A 23,745-nucleotide genomic window follows, 5' to 3' on the forward strand; every position below is an offset into this window, starting at 1 on the left:
GGAAGATTGAGAAAGAACTTGAGGAGATGACTCCGTTGAGGATGGTGGACACTCATCCGGCTGGTGCACAGGCTCCTCGATATTAAGCTCTGAGATAGCAATAGGGCCTGAAGGAAGTGAAAATGAAGGAAGATCCTGCATCTGAGACACTGGGCCTAAGGGATCAACAAAGTCCTGTTGGCTGGAGCATAGCCTGAGCCTCCCAGAAGCTGAGGTCAGGGTCTTATATTTAGAACCTTTCAAAAACTTGCCTGTTGGCCGTGACTTAGACCCAATATCCCGTGTTGCACGTTTCTTTGTGGGAGACAATAAAGTGGAACAGCAAGATTGTGAAGGACCAAAATCCCAACACTTTATTGGCAACAGTGGCTGAAGGCGGGGGAGTGAGAAAAAAAGATCAGAGAGGGGGGAGCGAATTAGAAGGCACAAAGGGGCCGCAACTGCGTCCAATAAATAAGCACCGCTACCAGTTCCCCCCTATAGAAGCTTAAGATATGGTTGAGCAAAACCCGAACTGACAAGACCTTATAGCTCCCGCACACTGCTGGAAATTTTTAGCCTTAAGGTTAGTGATTAGAGATCATGCAAACAAAAAATTAATTTGAGATTTCCAACATGCCCTCCACGCTAAACAAGAGGTCAACTCCAGTCCTCTCTCCTGTCACAGTTCCCCAATCTTCAGCCTATCAGTATATACATTATCAATGTGTCCGAAGAGAAGCCTCATATCTGCTGCCAAAATTACTGTCAGCCGAGAGGAACACGCACCCACATAGGCAAACTTCTTTGTATGCCCCGTCTTCGGTGACCTGAGGGTGGGGAGGGGAGAGGATGCCCTCCTGCGAATAGCTGTAGGTATGAAAGAGCCCCAGCACCCCTGCGGCCTTTTTCCCTCAAGGCAAAACGTGCATTCCAGCACGCCTACAGGCTCTCACAATTATACTCACGAGCACCGCAAACAAGTCCTCCGAGTGGCGCTGTGAGGCTTGCCGCTCAGTAACGAACTGCGCATTCCAGCGCGCCTTCAGGCTCCCGTAGCTGTGCTCATGAGCACATCAAAACAAACGAGTCCTCTGAGCAGCGTTTGTGCTGCTCAGTGCCACACTACTGTCAGTGGCTGCAGAATCTCCAAGCTGCTATCCCCAGACAAAGGTAGACAGGGATATCACAGCACGTCCTGCCGCCATAACCTGCTCTCCCGGATCTCACTCAGGCGCGGAGCATGACGGAGCTCCGGCCGTCCCCAGTCTCAAACATTACTTCTGTAAATTCTTGTGAATTCATGAAAGCCACTATTTCAAAAACATATACCATGGGTGCACATTTGTGACTTTCTTTAAGGATTGGGCCCCTAATTAGCTCTGGCATTAACCATGACATTTTGTTTTTAGTAAAATTCTATTTCTCTCTCTGTCTGTCTCTTGGCAGACTTTACTGTGAGTGATACAATTCTGCTCTTTCATAAGGAGCATATTGGCACACAAAGTAGTTCTGCTCAGTGCCAGGAACTACTGTGGCAATGTGTACTTTTTGAGACCAAAAACCTTTTTGGTTTTTGTCAATTGTTTGCAATGGGGTCTTTGGTTGGCAGTCAGGTTACCCCCTATCCAAGCAAGGACCCTCACTCTAGCCAGGGTATGTCACACACAATCCAAATTATCCTGTGCCCACCCTCTGGTAGCTGAGCTCTGAGCACTCAGGCTTAACTTAGAAGGCAATGTGTAAAGTATTTGTGCAATAAATCATACAATAACACAATATAGCACCACAAAAATACACCACACAGTGCTTATAAAAATATATAATATTTACCTGGATAAATGAAGGTCAAAACGATCAAAGATGCAATAAGTAACTGTTGAGATATCACTGAAAAGTGATATAAAGTGTCTTAAGTCTTTTAAAAGCAAACAAAGTCTCTTTCAAGCACAAAGTACCTGGTTCACGTGAAAAATCTCTGCAAAGAACGCAGAGGAGAAGAAGCGTGGAAACAAAGGGAGTGTGTGTCGATTTCTCGGGCCGCACACAGCGATGCGTTGTTTAGTTTCCATGCAGGGACGGCTGTGCATTGATTTCTGGCGCTCGGTCGTGGATCCCCTTTGGGTTGCGGGGTTTTCAGACACCCAAGAAACGGTGCGTGGATTTCCTGCGCTGGCAGGATGAAGTCCCAGGAACTGCATCAATCTGGTGGGTGTTGTGTCGAATGTTCTGCCGCACAGCAGGTGCTGCATTGTTTCCTCTCTGGAAGTCGGGCTGTGTCATTCCAGGTCGGCTGTGCGTCGATCCAGTGGGCTGTGCATCAAAGTTTTGGTCGCTACGCTGGTGCTGCATCGATCTTCTCGTTGCGAAGTCAGGCTGCATCGTTCCGGTTCGGCGTGCAGTGACATTTTCACTGCAGTGCAAGCTGTGCGTCTTTTCTGGCAGGCTGTGCGTCAAATTTCGCCGCACAAGGAGTCCTTCTTGAAGAGATGAAGTCTTTTTGGTCCAGAGACTTCAGGGAACAGGAGGCAAGCTCTATCCATGCCCTTGGCAAGCACTTCTTCACCTCAGCCAGGAGAGCAGCAAGGCAGCAGGGCAACAGCAAGGCAGCAGTCCTTCACAGAAAGCAGCCAGGTGAGTCCTTTGGGCAGCCAGGCAGTTCTTCTTGGCAGGATACAGGTTCTGGTTGTAAGTTTCTTCTCCAGGAAGTGTCTGAGTTGGTAGGGGCAGAGGCCCTGTTTATATACCCAAATATGCCTTCGAAGTGGGGGGACTTCAAAGAGTGGCTTAGAAGTGCACCAGGTCCTCTTTCAGTTCAATCCTGTCTGCCAGGGCCCCCGTAGGCGGTGTGGCAGTCCTTTGCGTTAGGGCAGGCCCTGGAAAGTGTGCAGAGTCTGAAAACCAGCAACAACAGTATCTAAAAAGTGGAGGGAGGCAGGCAAAAAGTTAGGGGTGACCACCCTAAGGCTGTCAGGTCTAACATCGATGTTTGTTAAAATAGTGAGCGTTTGGCAGCTCCCACAACAGTAAAGTGTTACAAAAGCCATGTCAAAACAAGACATGCATTGACAAAATCAAATAACTGACAACCATTGAAAGATCGATTGGCTTTGCCAGTGCTTGTTTATTTTCATGTTTCCCCTAACCTTGTTGAAAATGGTTACACTGATTTTCCATTATTAATATTTTTGGAAATACTAGCATGCATCATCAACTTTGAAATGATGCTTGAAAGAAATAGTACCTAAAATGTCACAGTAGCAAAACCTTTTTTCCTACTTTCCTACATTTTTTAAAAACATTTTATTTTTCACGCAAAGAATCATCACTCTTGCTTAAAAGCTTTTGCAAACATTTGCATCTAATCAGAGAGCATTCTGGGAGCATTATAGGTAGCCTTATGTTGTTAAACTTTTCAAACGTGTGCATGCTTTTTTTTTACTGGAACCACTGTCAGTAGTGCAGTGTGACCTTACAACACTTAGTTAGAGCACTTACCCTAATAATACAGACTTTGCATTAATAAACCATAAATACGAGCTCGAACAGCATGAAGATAAGGATACAAATGTTACCTCAACTGCAGACCATTCCTTCCCTTGTGAACTGGTACCCAAAGGGCTTGTGCTGCAGGGGTATGGACCTACTTATCCCACAGACAAAATAAACATGAGCACTTGTTGTCCTTGACCACAAACAGTATGTCCTGGTCATCAGGCTATAGGAATTCCACACCCCAGGTATGGCTGTTAGTGTGTTGATGAGTGTCTGCCTGGGGCAGTTACTGCATATGGATCTATCCCTGTTTTATGTGTTTATCACTGTAATTAGCTTTGTTTAGCTTGATATGTTTATGGATGATCTATCAATTAATAAAGATGTGTTTAGTCCTGTACATGACTGCAGTAAACGGGTCCATTAATGTGTATAATAAGAGGAAAAGAGGTATAGTTAAAGTTTCATATTATAAATTTGGTCTATATAGTTTTCGATTCTGCAATGGAAAAGATTATGTTAATAATAAAGCACAACACTTTTGTACCAGTGTAAATGAATCATAGTGCAAATAAAGGTGACTGCAATCAGAAATAGTAAAGAGTAAGGACCATGGACTGAAAAAATAATGTTAAAAAATAGTGAGAAATATTTGAACAGTAAAATAGAATGAGACATGTTTAAAGGAGTACTTGTGTGGATGGGTGTGTAGGTTGTGTCAGTATTTTGATACATATCTGACCGAGTGTACCAGTACCCCTATGGGTGTGCCACCAGATGTTTAAGTAAATATGGTGAGTACAGGGGTATGTAACTGCGTGTGCCATTGGCTCCAATACTGATGGAAACATAATTTCTGTCTTTGGTGTGTGCATGAATGTATAAGCAGCTTTCTCAGTGTCCAATTGGGTGTGTCATTAGCTCCAGCCTTTTTTTAATAGGTATATGAGTTGAAGTATTTGTGGGACACTGCATATATAACTGTGCACAGGAGTCTGCAATTGCACGTCTAACTTAGTGAAACTTAGAAGGACATGTTTAATCTTTTAACCACAAAGCACCCTGCTCTATGGCCCACCAAAGCCTAGCTGAGTGCTCAATTTTGTGTAGTAAAAGGACCATTTAAGGATTCTCAAGCATCTTTTCTAATGGCAAGTCGAGCTGACAGTAAACCCGCACACCAAGTGTCTGTAGTGGTAGCCTTGTCATGTTTAATGGAGTACTTGTGTGGATGGGTAGTAGGTTGTGTCAGTATTTGGCTACATATCTGACTGGGTGTATCAGTACCTCTATGTGTGTGCACCCAGATGTTTATGTAAATATGGTGAGTATACGGGTATGTAACTCTCTGTGCCACTGGCTCCAATACTGCTGGAAACATAACTGTCATCTGGGTGTGTGCATGAATGCATAAGCGGCTTCCTCAGTGTCTGCCTGGGTGTGTCAGTGCCTCTATCCTTTTAATAATAGGTATATGAGTTGATGTATGGGTGGCACACTACATATATAACTGAGCATAGGGTGTACATTTAACTCAGTGATACTCAGAAGCTCATGTTTCAGCTTTTAATCACAAAGTACTCTGCTCTATGGACTACCTTCAACCTATCTGAATGGTACGTTTTCTGTACTAAAAGAAGAGTATAACACTTGGAAAAGGATATTTGAATGTCAAGTCGGGCTGGTAGTAAAACTGCACAGTCGGACTCTGCAGTAGTATGCTGAAGCCATGTTTAAAGGACTACTTCTCTGAATGGGTAACTTGGTTGACTCAGTAGTTGCATATGCATCCTAGATACTGTTGAAAGCATACTGTTATGATCTTTCCTCATATATTACTCACTTTGTTAATGCCATTACTAAGCTTTGATGCAAATATCCATGCATAGATAATGATGCTCTTGATGTTTTTGTTTGGTCATTGTTTTTGAATTTCCTTTATGACATGTATTTACAATGAAATATAAATAAAAATGTAAAAAAATGACTCCACACATAATTCTGTTACTTTAGTGCTCTTCCAAGAACACTGTTGTGACTGGACATATATATTTACATATAAGTGCAATGCATCTGTTATTTTGCAGGCAATGCATGCAGAGACCTTTTTTAATAGAGATGCCTAATCAAGGAATATTTTAATCCTTCCCCAGGCTCGTTTTGTGAACAGCACATGGATGTTCGGAAAAGGCATGTGCCATGTCAGCCGGTTTGCTCAGTACTGCTCGCTACATGTCTCAGCCTTAACCCTCACGGCAATTGCAGTGGACAGACACCAGGTGAGTGTTCATTTAGAATTAAGCAAATGTTTATTGAGACTGGGTTTATTGTTTGCATTGGTAATCATAATTTGGGAATTTTACTAGATTTTCGGTTTGCGATTGTTTTCTGCGTTATTCATATATTATTGATCCTAACCTTGTTAATGATAAGTACAAACAACTCTTAAGTCCACTATATCATTCGTCAATTATCTGTGTTATCTTATTTACCTATTTCCTTACTTTGTGCTCCTCTAGATCTCAAAATCTTTCAAGACATGTACACTTATACTCCTCTACTCAACCAAAACATATTTACTAATGATCAAAGCAGGGGTCTCAGGGTCACACTAGAAAGAACCCCCTCTTTTGAAGTGTATATTAATGCAATTGAATCAGTGGATGCTGTTTTATCTGCCATACTCAAGACAGCTGATATTCATAGCATTTTGGATGGTGGTGCGACCTGTCTCTTCAGCCTCCTTGATCCCTCTGCAGAATTTAGTGAGTTGATCTTTAAAGTCTTTTTGAGATCCTCGAAGCTCATATGGACATAATTTGTAGCGTGTTGAGACATTTCACTTTCTTCCTAACCATCTATAATCTCCTGGTTAGGTAAAGTGATTTATTCTCGATGTTGGGCTTCATATTTGCTCCTGCACCGTTCTACCTATACATGGAGCTTCTGGGAGTCTTGCTGGAGGGAACAGATGTGTCCGTATAATAATAATAGGATGACACAAAAATATATCTAAAGATATCCTCTGCTCATAACATGATAACTGAGAATAATTACTTAGCTTTGCTTTAGAATTGGCTGTCTGAAAATCTGTTAAATGTACAAAACTAAATTTAGATTCCTCACTGTCCCCCAAGGTGCTTTCAATCAGACTGTTATGTTATTTTGATTTTTACACCATGGCTAATCATTGGTGAAGATATCCAGGTGCTAAACAGGAGTGTAGGCCTTATGGAAGCCTGAGTCGAACAGCCAGGTCTTTAGTTTCCTCCAGGTAGCCAGTGGAGCTCTCTGAGGTGTGAGGTGATGTGAGCACTGCCGGGGATGTCCAGGATGAGTCTAGCAGCGGTGTTCTGGGTCCTTTGCAGCCTTTGAATGAGTTGGTTGGAGATGCCGGTGTAGAGTGCACTGGTTAAATGTTTGCAGGCAGGTGTTTTACAATCAATCAAAAGAAAGGACATTTCTTACCCCTAAGTGACTACCGCGCCTCGTGTTTCGGGTGTTATTCACTTCAAGAACTGCTTGTTGTAGGATTTTCTTCTGATAGGGTTTTAAAGTGTTGCTGTAGTGCTCACAAAAGCTGTGCTTTGTTCTGCAGGCAGACTGATTTCAGGCACTAAAAAGTACCACTTCTCAAAGATCTACAATAGCTACATTTGGAAGCCATAATAAAGTTCAAGATGCCCCTTGGTCTAAAAAGCATCACAAATGCACTAACCTGGTTATCTTCATAAGACACTCCAGATTGCAGGAAGTAACAGAAAATGTAGAGACATGTAAAACATAACACTTGAACTAAGATACTGAATTAAAGAAGCCTGCAAGGTCAGTGTTCTCGGTAGTTGCACGTGTGTAACTCCATACTAACTCAATATGTGACTTTACATGTTTGGAATCTCTATGTTGGTTTTGTAAAGAAACTAAAAGCGTGTGTTTAATCAAAATATTTGGAGTAACATATGCGTTTTTACTCTTTATCCTATTTTTCTGCCCTTTACTGTCCTTACCTTCACCCTAAGATATACCTCAAATTTCTTTCCGACCTACACTCGTCTTTGCAGTACTCTTCCTTCCCGGCTCCTGAAGGGTCCCTGGCGTATGATTATCAGTTACATTACATTCTTCTTTTTTTTGTTTTATTCTGAGTGAGTGTGCTATATAAGAATGCTAAAATAAAATACATAAAAACAAATGCAATGATTTGCACTGTCTAATTATACGAAAACCCTGATTTAGAACACCTGTTTTCACTTCCTGATATCATCCATGCCTTACTCCCTAATAAGCAGGAATACTGCAGCATACTTCTTGAACCCATCACCCTCCATGTCCTCAAGAAGCTATACACCTGCAAACTCAGTAACTTGGCTCATAGCATGGACGTGTCATTGAAACCATATCTGCCCAGTTCTTGAAATCATCCACAGACCACCAATAAAAGAAAGGCTCCATTGAAAATGTTGATTCTAACCAACATGGCACTTCACAACGCTTCCAATTACATTGCATTTCTGATTTTAGTCAACCGTGCTTCAAGATCTCTCATCTCTGCTGGTAGAACTTCACACTTAAGGCCAGTTTCTACAAGGATCAGAAGGTTCTCAGTATTGATCTCTGGTTCTATTACAGCTTACCTTAAACTTTGTGTGACACTGTTGATCTCCTCACATGCTACCAAAATCTGTAATCCTAATAATTCCTGAAACCTTTTGATTTTGTTTCTTGTTCCCTATTTTTACTCTTCCGGCTCTTACTGCTCATCTTCCCAACTAATTTTAGTCTGGTGCCTCGAGGCTTTTGCATTATGTCACACCTTACAAATAGTCAAGAGAAATAAAAATATATAAGCCAGGACATCCTATCAACTAAAGTCCAGCCATGTCCATCAGTCACTGGTGATACAGCATCATTTTAAGCCATGACTTGTGCCCAATATTCCTGTCCTCGTTGCTGCCTTGGCACAGAGATGGACCTTGAGACATAACAGATACTCACTACACCAGCCCACATTGTCTTCTGGGCAGAGGGCTTGATCTTTAGTCATGCCCTCTGACCTTGCAACCAGTACTTGTTATGCATGGCCTGTGGCTGTACTCTGTGGCAACTGGGCAAATAGCCTGACCATTGACCAACCCTGGACCCACCAGTCCATTGACTGTGGCACAAGGCATGTCCTCTGGTCAATGGGCATAGAAATTATACTTTGGCCATGCCCTTTGTTCGGTACCCAGAAGTCACTGTTGGCTGCTTGACACATGTGGCCCTGGGCAAGGAGAGGCCTTACCCATAGTCACTAGGCCAGGGTGTCACCTTAGACATGACATGCCTTCAGCCAAATACTTTGTATATTGGCCTAGGAAACATGTCTTACCATTTAGAATTTGAATATGTTTATATATCTAAACACTTTATTTGCACCTTTTACTTTAAAATGTGCATGTATTTTTTGATATAGATTATTTGGTTAAGTACTCGCTGCTAAGGTCTACATTTAATCCACAGATCACAAATGCAAATCTCACCAATAACAGCTCAGCCTTTCATTGTAAGACAAAAATGACCTGGGTTATAACATCAGGGCATGAAATACCATAATCACACATAAGGTAACCAGTGTTCTCACAAACACCTTAGAATCAGTGAACCACCGAAATCATCACATGACATCATAGAATGGCTGGTTCATGAATGGTTCTCGTCTGCTGTACATAAATAGCAGCATAACTGTACTCATATTAGGGTCTGTACGGTGTATACTGAGTAAGAACATATGAATCGTAGAGCATGTCTCCCTGAAAGCTTTGTCCACAGTGCCCTGGCGCTTCTATTAGACTTGCTACGGTAATCCACAGCCTCCCTAAATAAAGTGAAATCCCACAATGCCCACCGAAAGGAATGTCCCCAAAGACCTGTGTGTGGAATGAACCTAGTATAAAGCTCCGTCTGCTGAAGTCCTGCGGGCTGGCCTCGTTCGGTCCTTCCCACAGTTGGAATAAGCACAAAAGAGATGGAGATACTTTACCTTGAAAACTTCCAGATGGCGGGGGACTTCCGGGGTGGCCTCACAGGTACGGGCAGAGCAGTTACCCGTGTCTCCCCAGGGCAACCTCGGCCTCTGCTGAGCTGTCTGTGAAAGAGAGCGGGGTGGCAGAAAAACTCCCGCCAAAGGCTGACTCTACTGTGGCACTTGGACCAAGCGCAGCATACCTGTCTCTGCTGGGGCCTTGCTGGCTGTCCTCTTTGATATGGGCTGGTGCAGCGGTCCCCCAGGGCAGGGGACGCAGCAATCTGGGGCTTTGGTGGCCTCCTCCTCCTCTCCCAGGCTGATGGACAGAGGCATCCACACCACTTAGGTCTTTGTCACCTGCAGGGGCATGGTTAAATGGTGCTGACTGCCGTCCAAGTGTTGCCAGGTTGCTAGGCAACGCGGAGTCTTGTTCCATGAGTGTGGCATAAGGAGATTCCTTACCAGCCGGGTGTGCACTTCCAACGAAAGCCGCTGATCCTTCCAGGGCACTCACCCTGTACAGCACGAGGCGTCAGGGGCTGTATGACCCGTCTTCTCCACGAGGAAGCCCCAAAAGTGCTGGTATCATGTTGCTGTCTGTGGCCCAGGAAGTGCCCAACACACACTGGGCCTAAAACAAGGGGAATCCCAAGGAAATGTCAAGCGATCACATTGGGTTAAAAAGAAAGTAAGGTTACTAAGAGCCCACTACGTGCTGACTCTGGCAAAAGTTGAAGTGCTCAGTATGCATTTTGCAGCACGCCCCAGAACAAGCCTGCACTCAGGGTGAGAAATAAAGCACTCACCCAGCACTGAGAACACTGGTGGGGGGCCCAGAGCAGGTAGGCCAGCACATCATTAATAGTGGCAGAATGATGGCTCCCCTTGGCAGCACTGCAGTGCCTTAGTGAAACAGAGTGAGGAAGCCACTGGAAGTAGGCCAACAAGCAGAAAAGCAATCCAGGGAGTCCTTTATGCCACCAAGCAGTAGCAGGTAGCAGGGCTACCACAGAAGAGAAGCGTAGTCCAGATGAGTCCTTTGTGCAGTCAGCAGATCTTGCATTGCATTTGATGTATTTATTTTGATTTGCATGCCTGCAGTGCGAGTTATGGATTGTGGTCTTGTTCATAACTCGCAAATTTCCGTCATTTTTCTGTTTTAATTTGCACCTGTAACAACACTTTGACTGAGGTGTTTTAAGTGAATTTCTAAGTATTTTAAACCTGCGGGTGCCAAGGACGTAACGGTTACGTCCTCGGCTGCACTGCTCGCGTGCCGAGGGCATAACCGTTACGTCCTGGACCCAGCCCAAGGGGGGTTTGCCTCCCACTCCCCTCCCCTTTGCAGGGATGGAAGGGGAATCACTTCCCCTCCCCTCCCCTCCACCCCCTGTGACGTCTGATGACATCAGCGCTCAATCGCTTGCTTACCTCATCAGAGGCTGTCACCATTGCGCTGTAAGTTCAGTTTCCTTTCATGTCTTTATGAGTATTCCTGCAGCCTGATCGCCTAGCCCTATCGCCTAGCGATCGGCCTGCAGGAATGCACACTAGACACCAGGGATTTGTGTAAACACATGAGTAGAGTGGCCCCTTGGGAAGGGCCGCTCCCCAAGGGGACATTTTTAAATTAGGCTTTTTCTGCCTCCCCACCCCCCAGGGGCAGATCGGCCTATTTTAATTAGGCCGATCTGCCCGCGGGGGGTGACAAAAGGCTCTAGACACCAGAATTTGTTTGAAATTATTTTTAGACGTGGGGAGCCACCCCTTCGGCAAGGGTCGCTCCCCTGGGGGCAATTTTATTTTAGGCCATCTCTGCCCACCATGGGGGCAGATTGGCCTATTTTTCTTTGGCTAATCTGCCCCTAAAGGGGGCAGAAACCACTAGACAGCAGGGATTTTTTTGTGTGCAAATTTTATGCAAGGAGAGTGACGCCTTAGGCAAGGGGCATTCCCCTGGGAAGGAATTTATTTTAGGCCGGGCAGATCAGCCTATTTTAATTAGGCTGATCTGCCCCCAAGGAGGCAGAAACCACTAGGCACCAGGATTTTTTTACAGATGGGGAGCGAACCCTTAGGCAAGGGTCGCTCCCCTGTGGGGGAAATTTATTTTAGGCCTATTTCTATTAGGCTGATCTGCCCCTGGGGGGACAGAAACCACTTAGGCACCAGGGATTTTTTGTGTGTGTTTTTTATTTGGGAGGCAGTCCCTTGGGCAAGGGACGCCTCCCATGGAGGCACATTACAGTTGGCCATTTCTGCCCCCCTTGGGGGCAGAATGCCCACCAGAGAAAAGGGAAGAATTTGTTTTTAAAAAGAGGGTGGGGGTATGGCCATACCCCCATCCCAAATAAATGGGGACAAAGTTGTTCCGCAGATGGGACAATTACCATCGATCCACTCCCCGGGGGGGCAGAAAGCCTACTAGATGCCAGGGAATTAAAAAAAAAAAAGTGGTGTGGTGTGGTGGCTACCAACCAGTATGGGCACACTAAAAGATATTATCCAAACGGCAAGCAAGAGTACATCTGATTATTTTGGGTTTTGGTTTTACATTTGGGCCATGAGAGCTTGTCTAACTCTCAAAATCGTCCCTCTCGGAATGGTGAGGGCTGCACTTTTAAGACTTTGGGACGCTGCCATGTAGAAAAATCCACAAGACCTAGACATATCTGAAAACAAAACATCTCAACATCTGGGTGAGTTCAGAGTGGTGTGCTTCACATGCACCCCACAACATTTTCTTACCCACAATGCCCACAAAACTTTGCTTGAAATTACACATTTTCCCCAGATTTTTGTGATGGAACCTTCCGGAATCTTCAGGAATCCACAAAATTCCTACCAACTACCATTGTCACATTTATACCCATAAACATGACCTAAAAATGTTTTTTTTCAAACTGCCCTTTTGGACCCGCTTTGGTTCCCCCTCAATTTCAACATGTTTTTGGCTCTTCCCTGTCACAGGCACTTGGCCCACTTACACAAGTGAGGTATCATTTTTATCAGGAGACTGAGGGGAACTTTGGGTGGAAATTTGTGCTGGTGCGATAATCCCACGCACAAATGTGGGAAAAATGTACTTTTTTAGCTAAATTTGAGGTTTGCTGAGGTTCTGGGTAAGAAAACACTGGGGGATACATGCCAGTCACACCTCCCTGGACTCCCTTGAGTGCCTAGTTTTCAGAACTGTCTAGGTCTCGGTAGGTTTTCCTAGATGGCTGCTGAGCCCAGCACCAAAAACCCCAAAACAAGTAGTTTTGTATTTGATAATTTTGATGTGTCCACGTAGTTTTTTGGGGCATTTCCTGTTTCGGGCACTAGGCTAGACTTGGGGGAATGCTGGGTGGAAGGAAATTTGTAGCTCCTCTCAGATTCCAGAACTTTCTATCACCAAAATGTGAGGAAAAAGTGTTTTTTCCCAAACTTTTGAGGTTTGCAAAGGATTCTTGGTCACAGAACCTGGAGAGAGCGCCACAAGTTACCCCATACTGGGTTCCCCTAGGTGTCTAGTTTTAAAAAATGCACAGGTTTGGTAGGTTTTTCTAGGTGCCGGCTGAGCTAGAGACCAAAATCCACAGCTAGGCACTTTCCAAAAACCACGTCAATTGTCAATGTAAAAATGTGATGTCTCCATGTTGCGTTTTGGGGTGCTGCCTGTCACGGGCACTAGGCCTACCCACACAAGCGAGGTACCATTTTGATTGGGAGACTTGGGGGAATGCTGGGTGGAAGGACATTTGTGGCTCCTCTCAGATTCCAGAACTTCCTTTCACCAAAATGTGAGGAAAAAGTGTATTTGTGGTCAAATTTTGAGGTTCACAAAGGATTCTGGGTAACAGAAACTGGTGAGAGACCCACAACTCACCCCATTCTGAATTCCTCTAGGTGTCTAGTTTTGAAAAATGTATAGGTTTGCTCGGTTTCCCTAGGTGCTGGCTGAGCTAGAGGCCAAATTCCACAGCTAGGCACATTGCAAAAATCAGGTCCGTTTTCTTTGGGAAAATGTGATGTGTCCATGTTGTGTTTTGGGGCATTTCTTATTGCGGGCACTAGGCCTACCCACAGAAGTGAGGTACCATTTTTATCGGGAGACTTGGGGGAGTGCTGGGTGGAAGGAAATTTGAGGCTCCTCTCAGATTCCAGAACTTCCTATCACCAAAATGTGAGGAAAAGGGCCTTTTTTTTTTTGCCAAATTGTGAGGTTTGCAAAGGATTCTGAGTAACAGAACCTAGTGAGAGCCCCACAAGTCACCCCATCCTGGATTCCCCTAGGTGTCTAGTTTTCAAAACTATACTGGTTTGGTTGGTTTTCCTAGGTGCCGGTTGAGCTAGAGGCCAAAATCCACAGCTAGGCACTTTGCAAAAAACATGTCAGATTTCAATGTATAAATGTGATGTGTCCATGTTATGTTTCCTGTCGCGGGCAGTAGGCCTACCCACACAAGTGAGGTACCGTTTTTATCGGGAGACCTGGGGGAACTCAGAATAAATGAACAAGTGTTATTGCCCCTTGTCTTTCTTTACATGTTTTCCTTCCAAATGTAAGACAGTGTGTAAAAAATACGTCTATTTGGGAAATTCTATGCTAGTATGGGGACCCCGGAATTCAGAGATGTGCAAATAACCCCTGCTTCTCAACACCTTATCTTGTGCCCATTTTGGAAATGCAAAGGTTTCCTTGATACCTATTTTTCACTCTTTATATTTCACCAAAAGAATTGCTGTATACATACTGTACAATGAAAACCCATTGCAAGGTGGAGCTCCTTTATTAACTCTGGGTACCTAGGGTTCTTGATGAACCTACAAGCCCTATATGTCCCCACAACCAGAAGAGTCCAGCAGACGTAACAGTACATTGCTTTAACAAATCTGCCATAGGTGGAAAAAGTTATAGAAGAAAACGTGGACAGATATGGCTCTTTTATTCACCTCAATTTCAATATTTTTTTATTTTAGCTGTTACTTTCTGTAGGAAAACCTGAAAGGATCTACTCAAATGACCCCTTACTGAATTCAGAATTTTGTCTACTTTTCTGAAATGTTTAGATGTCCAGGATCCAGCATTGGTTTCACACCCATTTCTGTCACTAACAAAAAATAGTAAACATTGGTATGTCCTAGTACAATGCCAAAATTGTGTTGAAAAATGAGGTTTTCTGATTCAAGTCTGCCTGTTCCTAAAAGTTGGGAAGATGGTGATTTTAGTACCGCAAACCCTTTGTTGATGCCCTTTATTCCCATTTCTTTTTTTTTAAAACAAAGTATTTGCTGTATTTTGGCTAATTTCTTGGTCTCCTCCATGGGAATCCATAACCTCTAGGTACCTCTAGAATCCCTAGGATGGTGGTAAAAAAGGATGCAAATTTGGCATGTGAAGCTTATGTGAACAAAAAGGTTATGAGGGCCTAAGCGCGAACTGCCCCAAATAGCCAAAAACAGTCTCAGCACCTGAGGGGAGAAAGCCTGGCAGCGAAGGGGTTAAACAAGTGTTGTAAAGGAATGCTCATTTTTGCATGTTCACCCCCACATTTTTGGTTGATGTTGTTTTATCGGCTCTAAGGGTTCACTGAGGCCTGCTAACCAGACCTCAGTCCCCTGTTCTAACCCTACACAAACTGCATGTCAAATTGACTACACCCAAGTGACAAGGGCTGACTTATACATCCCTAGTAAATGGTACCCAGGGCATAGAAGGGAGAGTGTTCACTCATAACTGCAGCCCTCTTTGTGCCACCCTGTGTGTGAGGTTCAGTCCCAGTCCCCAACAGTGCTCTAAAAATCATGGGGCGAGAGCCCCTGCACTTATACTCCAGGTACGCAGCTTCTAGAAGGTGATAGAGGATTTCAGCCAATTATTACCAGTTCCAAGAAATTCCCTTCTCCCCTACTCTGGCTCTGGACATCAGTAGGGGGTAAACAAGCACTCTGTGTGAGGGCAGGACATAGCCTATTCAAGTGTAAAGTGAACCACCCTCCCTCTCTCCCAGCCCAGGAATACCATCAGTCTATAGATGAATGCAGATGTAGCCCTGTCACACCAAACCCTCCCTGGTGGATGGCTGTCTCGAGAGTATGCTCTGTGGCCCTGATGAAGGTGGCATAAAGTATTAAATATAATTTTGGAGATCACCGAAGCGCGCGTCAGCAGTTGAATTTGCGGCTGGCAAATATGGAGCATTAAGAATGGATGTCTGATATAATGGACTTCTGGTTATTTGTTTTGCGGCCGGCCTAACGACTTCATGGACTTTGATCAAGGCTGGTCAGGAAAATAAAATATGTGGACAATTTTTGGATGAATGGTTAAAGAATTATGTTATGAGTATAAAAAGAACAGAGAGTCAAAAAATATGAGATTTTGCTATATATTGTTATAGATTTATATGAGATTTTGTTATATATTTGTTAATTAGGTTATTGGAAATTTTGATTGTTCTTATCTGTTGGTCTATTGTGAGTATGTCTGAGTGAGATGGGTGTTTATCATTAACTGTTGTCTTTGTGTCTTTATGTAAGTGATTAGCATTGGTTTGATATTTTTGAAAAAAAAGAAATTCTTGATTGTATAATAATAAATAAATGTATATTCTTTTCAGAAAGAGTTAGATTTGTGTTTGATGTTTGCATATAGAAACTTGCAGGAGAGAAGTACACTTATATTACAATTGTCTGAAGAGCATGCCCAAAGTGGAGCTGTCACTTTGCCTCAGATGTGGATTGGAGTCAGGCTGCAAATCAACAGAGTTATAAGCACAGAGAAATGCTCACTTTCTAAAAGTGACATTACTAAATTAGTAATGTAAAATCCACTTACTCCAATAAGCAGGATTTCTCACTACCATTCCAAACATGTCCATGCTACTCCTCACAGATCAGAAATTACCACTTAGAAATATATAAGGGAATTCCCAATGCAAACCTATGAGAGGAGCAGCACTCACAACAATGAAAAAGGAAATAGGATGTTGTCAATACTAGGACATGTGACACATAAAAATATATGTCCTATCTTTTACATACACAGCACCCTGCCCATATGGCTATCTAGGGCCTTAGTTGTGTAAAAAGTACGTTTAGGCCTTTGCAAGGAATTTGACTTGCCAAATTAGTGTGGCAGTAAACTTTGCACACAGGCCCTGCAGTGGCGGCCTGAGACAGGTTTGAAAGGCTACTTCTGTGGGTGGCATAATCAGCATTGCAGGCCCACTAGTAGCATTTAATTCACAGGCCCTGGGTATATGGTATACCACTTTACAAGGGACTTACATGTAAATTAAATAAGCCAAACATGTGTAAACCAAATATACCAAGTTTTAGGGGAGAGAGCACATGCACTTTAGCACTGATTAGCAGTGGTAAAGTGCCCAGAGTCCTAAAGCCAACAATAAGAGTGTCAAAGAAATGGGAGGAGAAAGATGAAAAGTTTGGTGATAACCCTGCAGAAAGGGCCATTTCCAATAGTACGTTAAAAAAAGTTATGCTTTGAATGTTAACTCTCATAGAAAACTTTGCTTTTCACTACTGCAAAAAGCATTGATTGTAATTACACCATAATTAGCATGAAAGTAGAAGTGTACTTAGAGAAGTGCATTTCCTGCTTTAATGTAAATCTCTTTAGCAGAAAATTACAATATAAAAAGCTACTAGCTGTAAGGTGACATCAAGTGATTAGTCAAAATGGACTTCTTTTTACTATGACCATTAATTTTTGCAGTTCCTCTGAGGATTTTTCTAAACTTAAAATAACAGGAAAAATCGCAGTGCAACTATGCATGGCAAACACCATGCACAATAAGTAGTGAGCACAATGGACCCTAGAAATCCCCAGACCCAACAATGCATACCTAAAGGTCATGCACAGCTTGTTCATTGGAACTTACACAGGGTCCGTGCTGTCCAAGCCCATTATGCAGTTACATTCCATGACCTGCGGTTTGATGGTGGCCTGCACTGCCGAATGCCTTGCACATGTCTTTCAATGGCCCATGCACTACAAAAAGGCCTGCACCAAGAGCTGTATGAATGTCCAAATGCACACGTCTGTTATGCAGGGCAGCAGGGTTAGGTTTGTAGAAGGATGGATCCAGTGCCTGGCTCAATACCTGGCACTATGACCCACCCAACTTGCTCATAGACAAAAGCTGTGTGGTGGTGGAGCGTGTGGTAGCTGGGAAGCAGAGTCCTAGATGATGAGAACAACTTTAGGCTATGCTCCTTGACTATTTCAATTTGGGTGACCAACCAACACTCTGTAAGGTCTTTTTCTTAGTACCATTGTTGGAAAATGGTAAAAGGCTTCATAAAAAGGAGAAATTCTCTCCTCTTAAGGACACAAAATACCAAGGGCTCCCTGGCTGGTGCTTTGAATAATTTGTGGGACACTTTACGTCTGCAATTGTTTGAAGTGATAGCACCTCTGTCGTTGTGGTTAGATCTAGCTTTCCAATGAGAAGCTGTTTCCTTAGTAACTTTGGCACTGTTTGACTTATTTTGCTCTGAACTTTCCAAAATATATTAGTTGTGTTTAGGGCCTCATATAGAATTTGGCGGATGGGGTTAATCCGTCACAAACATGACAGATATCCTGTCCACCATATTACGATCCCATTGTAACTGCGGATGGAATATCCATCATGTTTGTGACAGAGTAATCCCTGTTTGCCAAATTCTAAATCAGGCCCTTGATTTGCATGGCAAGTTTCATGCTTTTCTGTCATGCAGCTCTTTTTGTAGGCTTCAGATTGAGTTAGAGTGCCAATCAAAAAAAAGAGATACCTGGACTGTTAATTTGCAGAAGGTCTTGGAACCCAGGATTGTGGATGACCTGTGAATCAAAATGTTTACAAAAATACCAACTCTACTGAATGAGTGAGTTCATTTTGTGCGTCTGTAAAGCCAAAGCTGGATCCTTGGATCTAACGCACTTTGATTGGCTGACTGAAAATAACATTTAAAAAATTGAGGTCGCCATTAGAGGACACTGGGACTCTGTCCCCGCGTCCTAGAAAAAACATGAAAGAGCTAGAGGTTCCAGGCAGGAGACTTCAAAGGGGGCACCCTGATGTCAAAGTAAATAAAAAATGGCAATTTTGCTACAGGGTTCATGGACCCTACAGCTGGATTTGTGGACCTGGTGGACACCGGACATCTGAAAATCTAGGTCAATGTCTAAGAACCCAGGTAAACGGTGTGCAATTCAGCAGCAAGGGGCATTATACCCTTGTTGGACCACAGGGTTAGCTGAACTGCTGTAGAGTCTGGGAACTGTAGGACGCCCAACAAGGGTATGTATAGAAGTTTGCGATGGTCCACTAACCCCAAGGCAAAATATGTATACTCTTGGAAAACAAATTAACAGGGCCTAGCCGAAGGCTATTCCCAGTGGTCAACTCCTTCTCTGCACAGCCAAAGGCCTGCACAGTGGGGTGGTAGACCACAGAAAGGCTGGACGTAGGACCTGGCCCTGCAATCACCCTGGTTGCAGACAAAAAGCATGGACAGCAGAAGTTGGCTGCTCTTAGTGGATTATGCACTGTCTCAGCAGCCAGCCTCTTGTTTGGTCATGTCCAAAGACTTGGAAGCTTATGTTGCCTCACAAATTAGGAGATATTTGTATCAATGAATTACACCACCTAAAAACATAATGTAAATAAGCAACAACACATACTCATGGTGTTAAAGGTGATGTTATATGTCATATCATCTGTAAGATTATTTAGTGCATTTGTAATTACATGCCACATCAAGGGTGAGGTAGCAAACATTGCATGTGATGTGTAAAATATCACTTGCATGGCTGCAGTGCGAGTTATGGATTGCGGTCTTGTTCATAACTTGCAAATTCCATCATTTTTCTGTTTGAATGTGTAACTGTAACGGTACCTTGAGGTGTTTTAAGTGAATTCCTAAGTACTTTTAAACAAGTGTTGTAAGGAAATGCCCCTTTTTGCATGTTCACCCCCACATTTTTGGACTGATGTTGGTTTTTCGGCTCTGATGGTGCATCAAGGACTGCTAACCAGACCTCAGTCCCAGTGTTCTAACCCTTTACAAACTGCATGTCCAATTGACTACACCCAATTGCCAAGGACTGTTTACTTATACGTCCCTAGTAAATGGTACCCATGGCATGTAAGGGTGAATGTCCGCTCATGGCTCAGCCCTATTTGTGCCTCCCTGTGTGTAAAAAAGTACAAAAAAACTCCTAGCATGCCACTGCAGACTTAAAGAACAGTGTTTTACACTACCAGTTCGACTTTACCATTTAAACCAATGGCAAAGCCACCTTTTCCCTTAACAATACATGTAAGTCTCCCCTAAGGAAGGCCTCTAGAACCTAAGGCAGGAAGCTGTGTATTCTTAAGTATGACCTATAACTTTCAGATGTCTTAACAGCAACACTTCCAAATTATCATTTTGCTGTGGTTAAGTTAGCAGTCCATTTGGCTAACACAGGGTTAACAGTTGGCACCCCTGCATGGCTACCTTCTGAATGGGACTACCTAACTTGTTCATTTAATGTACAAAATCAATCATGGCATTGAACCCGGCCTGATGACTAGTTGTATTCTATAACACAATTAAAGTTTAGCAACTTTTAGAAAGTTGCCAGTCTGTACTCCAGCTAGCCCAGCAGCCTCACAAAGGCCCTGGCACACAGAAAGCTTTCAGCCCGACTGGGGAGATATTAGAATGGCTCCACAACCCAGAAACAAAGACAGTTGCCGCAGAGTGAGGTGTTACCTCCTCCCCTAGAATGACTACTCAGGGAGTTAGCCCAAACGGCGAGCTTCAAAGGGGAAGCTACCTTTGTGAGGAAGGTAGTGCTAACACCCCTCAGTAGCATGCCTTTTGTTCCTGCAGACAAAGTGGAGACAGGGCCAGAGAGGGAAAACTCACCCCAAACAGCTTTTCCCGTGGGCATGTAACCCTCTGGTAGCCACACTTCTAAGTGGGCTACTAAGCTCCTGATGACTGAAGAAAGGTTGTGCCATCTTGAAAGTGGCAAGAATGTTGCACTCTGGGATAGCCAGATGCCACACATCATAGGAAACTAATCACTAGGTAGGAGAGGACCCAGTAGCCCATTGGCTAGACACCTTGTGATCCCCTCAGGGTTCTTTCCTGTGATTAGTATGGCACCAGTGGCACCCTGCCCCTCACATCACTTTGGATTTGTTGAGAGGACCGAAGAAGGACTGCCAGCTGCCCTTGGAATTGCACAAAGGGAGGCCACACCATCAGAAGAACTGCACCTCCTGCACTTTGGACTAGTGAATATTGGACTGTGCCTGTGGTTCCTGGATCAGGGAAAAGTTGATTCCCAGCCCCAGATCAAAGCAGTGACTTCAAAGATCAGTCAGTTGGTCTCCAGGAACCAACTCCGGGGACACAAGAGCTGAAGTAGCCCAAACCGACAAGTTGGTAGCCACCGCAGAGGTTTTGCCCCTACTAGTCACCCCAACTGCAGTGCAAGGAAACCAGTAGCCCAGCATGAGCTAGCCTCCTACTGCAATGTAGATAACAGGGTTCATAAATATGCCCCTAAATTCATTCGCCTAGCCTTATTGCCCACAGCCACAGCTACCGGGGCTTGAGCTTAAGGTTAAGAAACTGAGCCTGACTGAACCCAAGACGGTATTTGTGGGTGTACTGCATGATAAGGCCCCACAGCCATATCCTATAGAACTCCCAAATCCTCACAAGGTTTATAATCAGAACAAACCTTAACTTCAATTTGACTATCTTTTTTTAGAGCAAATATATTAGTTTCTGTGTTAGCCCACTTGTGGAATGTAACGAGAATTATCCTTCCAAGTTACTTAACTAAGGAAATTGGCATATGGCAGGATGGATTAGCCCAGTAACTTTTTATTATTATAATAGAACACAAAGAATTTGAGAAAACGAAATTGGTACAAAAGGTCTTGGGAACCTTAGGTAAATAAGAGGCCTAAATATCCAAGTTAGATTTTTAAGATCAATTGGAACTCCATTCTGGCCAGGGCTGTTCATGGATCAGACTCTTAGCGATCACCCCGCAGACGTCTCCAGATTCAAATTAGTATCCTTCCAATTTCAACAGAATGGCTAAACAAGGGCTTCTTTCAGTGTTACCAGGACTATAAACTTTTCTGAAATGATCCACCACACCGTCTCAGTATTCAACACGCCAACAGCAGAAGCTACACGACTGTTACACCTGCATCTAGCCACCATGTTCCAAAAGAGTTTAGCGTCCGCTGAACCATAGCCAGCTTCTAAATTACCCCAGGCCTTCCTTTCATAATCCATTTAACTAATTTATGTATCCTCCAAGACTCATTGTGTTTTCATTGTACTGCTGAGTACATGCGAATATTTTTTACCAGCCTACACACTCCATCCTTACTGGATTTCGTACAGGATGAATTAAACCACTGAGTATGTTTGCCTTTCAATCTGTTTTTGCATGCCATCTCCGAGTCCATCGATGACCTTATAATAATGTACACAAACCCAGTGACTTTACCTGTTACTTATTCTGGGGGTGGGGGTAGTATTTAGAAGTAAGCCCGTAAAGCCTTCTTGACCACAGAAGCTGAAACCTGTTGGATGTCTGCTTGAGTCCTGCAGCACACGCCTGCAAGCGTTTGATAGTACTTCATCAGGAGATTTGGCCACTTCTTTATTTGAAGCAAGTTTGAAGGTAGGGGAGAGCAGGGTAAAGCTTGAAGTGTTTGGATCACTGCCATTGGTATAAAATAATAATAATAAACAGAAATATTATCCTCAGTCTTGCTGGCCTATTTCTAACCAATCTCCCACTACAGCTACGAAGCCCCCAAAAAATTAAAAGTAATTTTAAAAACACCCTGCCTACAGGTTGAAGTATTCAGTATATCGGCCTCCGTAATATTTTTAAGTCATTCAGGTCATCACCAATGAATGATGGGTTCAACCCGAAGCTCTATTTGGCATTCAAGTTCCTATCACGATAGAGTTAGGAGCACTTCCTGCCTTTGAGGCCAAAGTGGTGGTGATAGATTCTAAAAACACAGCAAGATTCATGAAGTCAGGGGATATCTATTGCCAGAAACCGATGTTATAACACTTAACAGGAAACCAACTTTGTGCGTCCCTCCAGGAAAGCAACATTTCGAAAAATGATTAGAGCCTGTCTTCAAAAATGTAGCGTTATTATAGGTCAAATTCACATCTGCGCCTAAAAACGACCTGCGAAGGGTGTCCCCATCTGCTGCTGATGCCAAAATGTGAGGAGAAACACAACCTTCTAAATAGTTGAGAGCAGTCATCCACGTTTCTAGCGGGGCATTGATATCACGCTTGTAAATAGATGCCAGCATCGGATTGCTCAGAAGACATTCGTGCCACGCTCCGGGATCTGACGGACACAGTCTGTTTACTGCGCTGCTAAAAAGGACTTGCAGCTTTCAATAGCTGAGGAAACAAAGACACGCATGAGTGCTTCTGCAGAGGACGAATTAAATGCCTGGAGCATCTAGGTACATATGTGAAGGAGATGGAAAGTCACTCTACAGATGCGAGATGTCGGAGCGGGAAATAGCTCTTGAAACCCTCTCAAGCAGAGTACCACAGCTTCCGAGCCGGGCCTCGCGCCTTGAGCACTGTGTTGAGAAGGCACTATGACGCACTCGTTTGAGTGTGTCGCCGCTCAAGAGGCCTTCAGCAGTCAATAGGTCTCTATCTCGATAGATATTGATATCATTTGATAATTGCTTGATTTTTTCAGCGCTAGAGCTACTGTACTAACATGAATGACTACAAAACTGTCAAATAATTCAGTTTACGTTAGAAAGATATATGTCTGAGGTGGCCCCGATAGGATTTGGACCTGTAACCTAGGCTGTACATATGTTTTTCGTAGAGAATAACTTAACTCAGGTGGAAATTCCTGTTGGCAAAAAGTGAACAGTTTCCACTAAATCAGCTGTTTCGGTTTTGTAGTAGAATATCACAGTCACAAAATCGACCCACCTACGTATCGTGACAATAATATCGGCTTCCAAAATCTCATCACAGCTGAGATTATAATAGTAAATCTACTCTTAACTTTGGTGTTGTTTTGGGAGCCAGTATTACGGTCACAGTATATATGCAGATCGATATTGCGACCCCGACACTGTTAAATAAGCCTCTGTGCCATGTGGGTTTTTGCACATGGATTCAAGAGACAGCGCCAGAAAGCCATCAAGCAGCACTTCCTTAGCATCCTCATACACCCCACCCGAGGT

At 43.6% G+C, this 23,745-nt stretch overlaps 1 protein-coding gene across 1 annotated transcript in view; it reads left to right on the top strand.

Moving 5' to 3' along the window:
* Positions 1–23,745, top strand: part of GPR83 (G protein-coupled receptor 83) — a 149,336-nt gene that overhangs the window by 60,054 nt on the left and 65,537 nt on the right. The window contains exon 2 of the mRNA XM_069202429.1: positions 5,628–5,753. Coding sequence (XP_069058530.1) covers positions 5,628–5,753 — 126 coding nt within the window. The remainder of the gene's footprint in view (positions 1–5,627; positions 5,754–23,745) is intronic.

This window comes from Pleurodeles waltl, chromosome 8 (assembly GCF_031143425.1).
Source record: "Pleurodeles waltl isolate 20211129_DDA chromosome 8, aPleWal1.hap1.20221129, whole genome shotgun sequence".
In the NCBI taxonomy this organism is placed as follows: Eukaryota; Metazoa; Chordata; class Amphibia; order Caudata; family Salamandridae; genus Pleurodeles; species Pleurodeles waltl.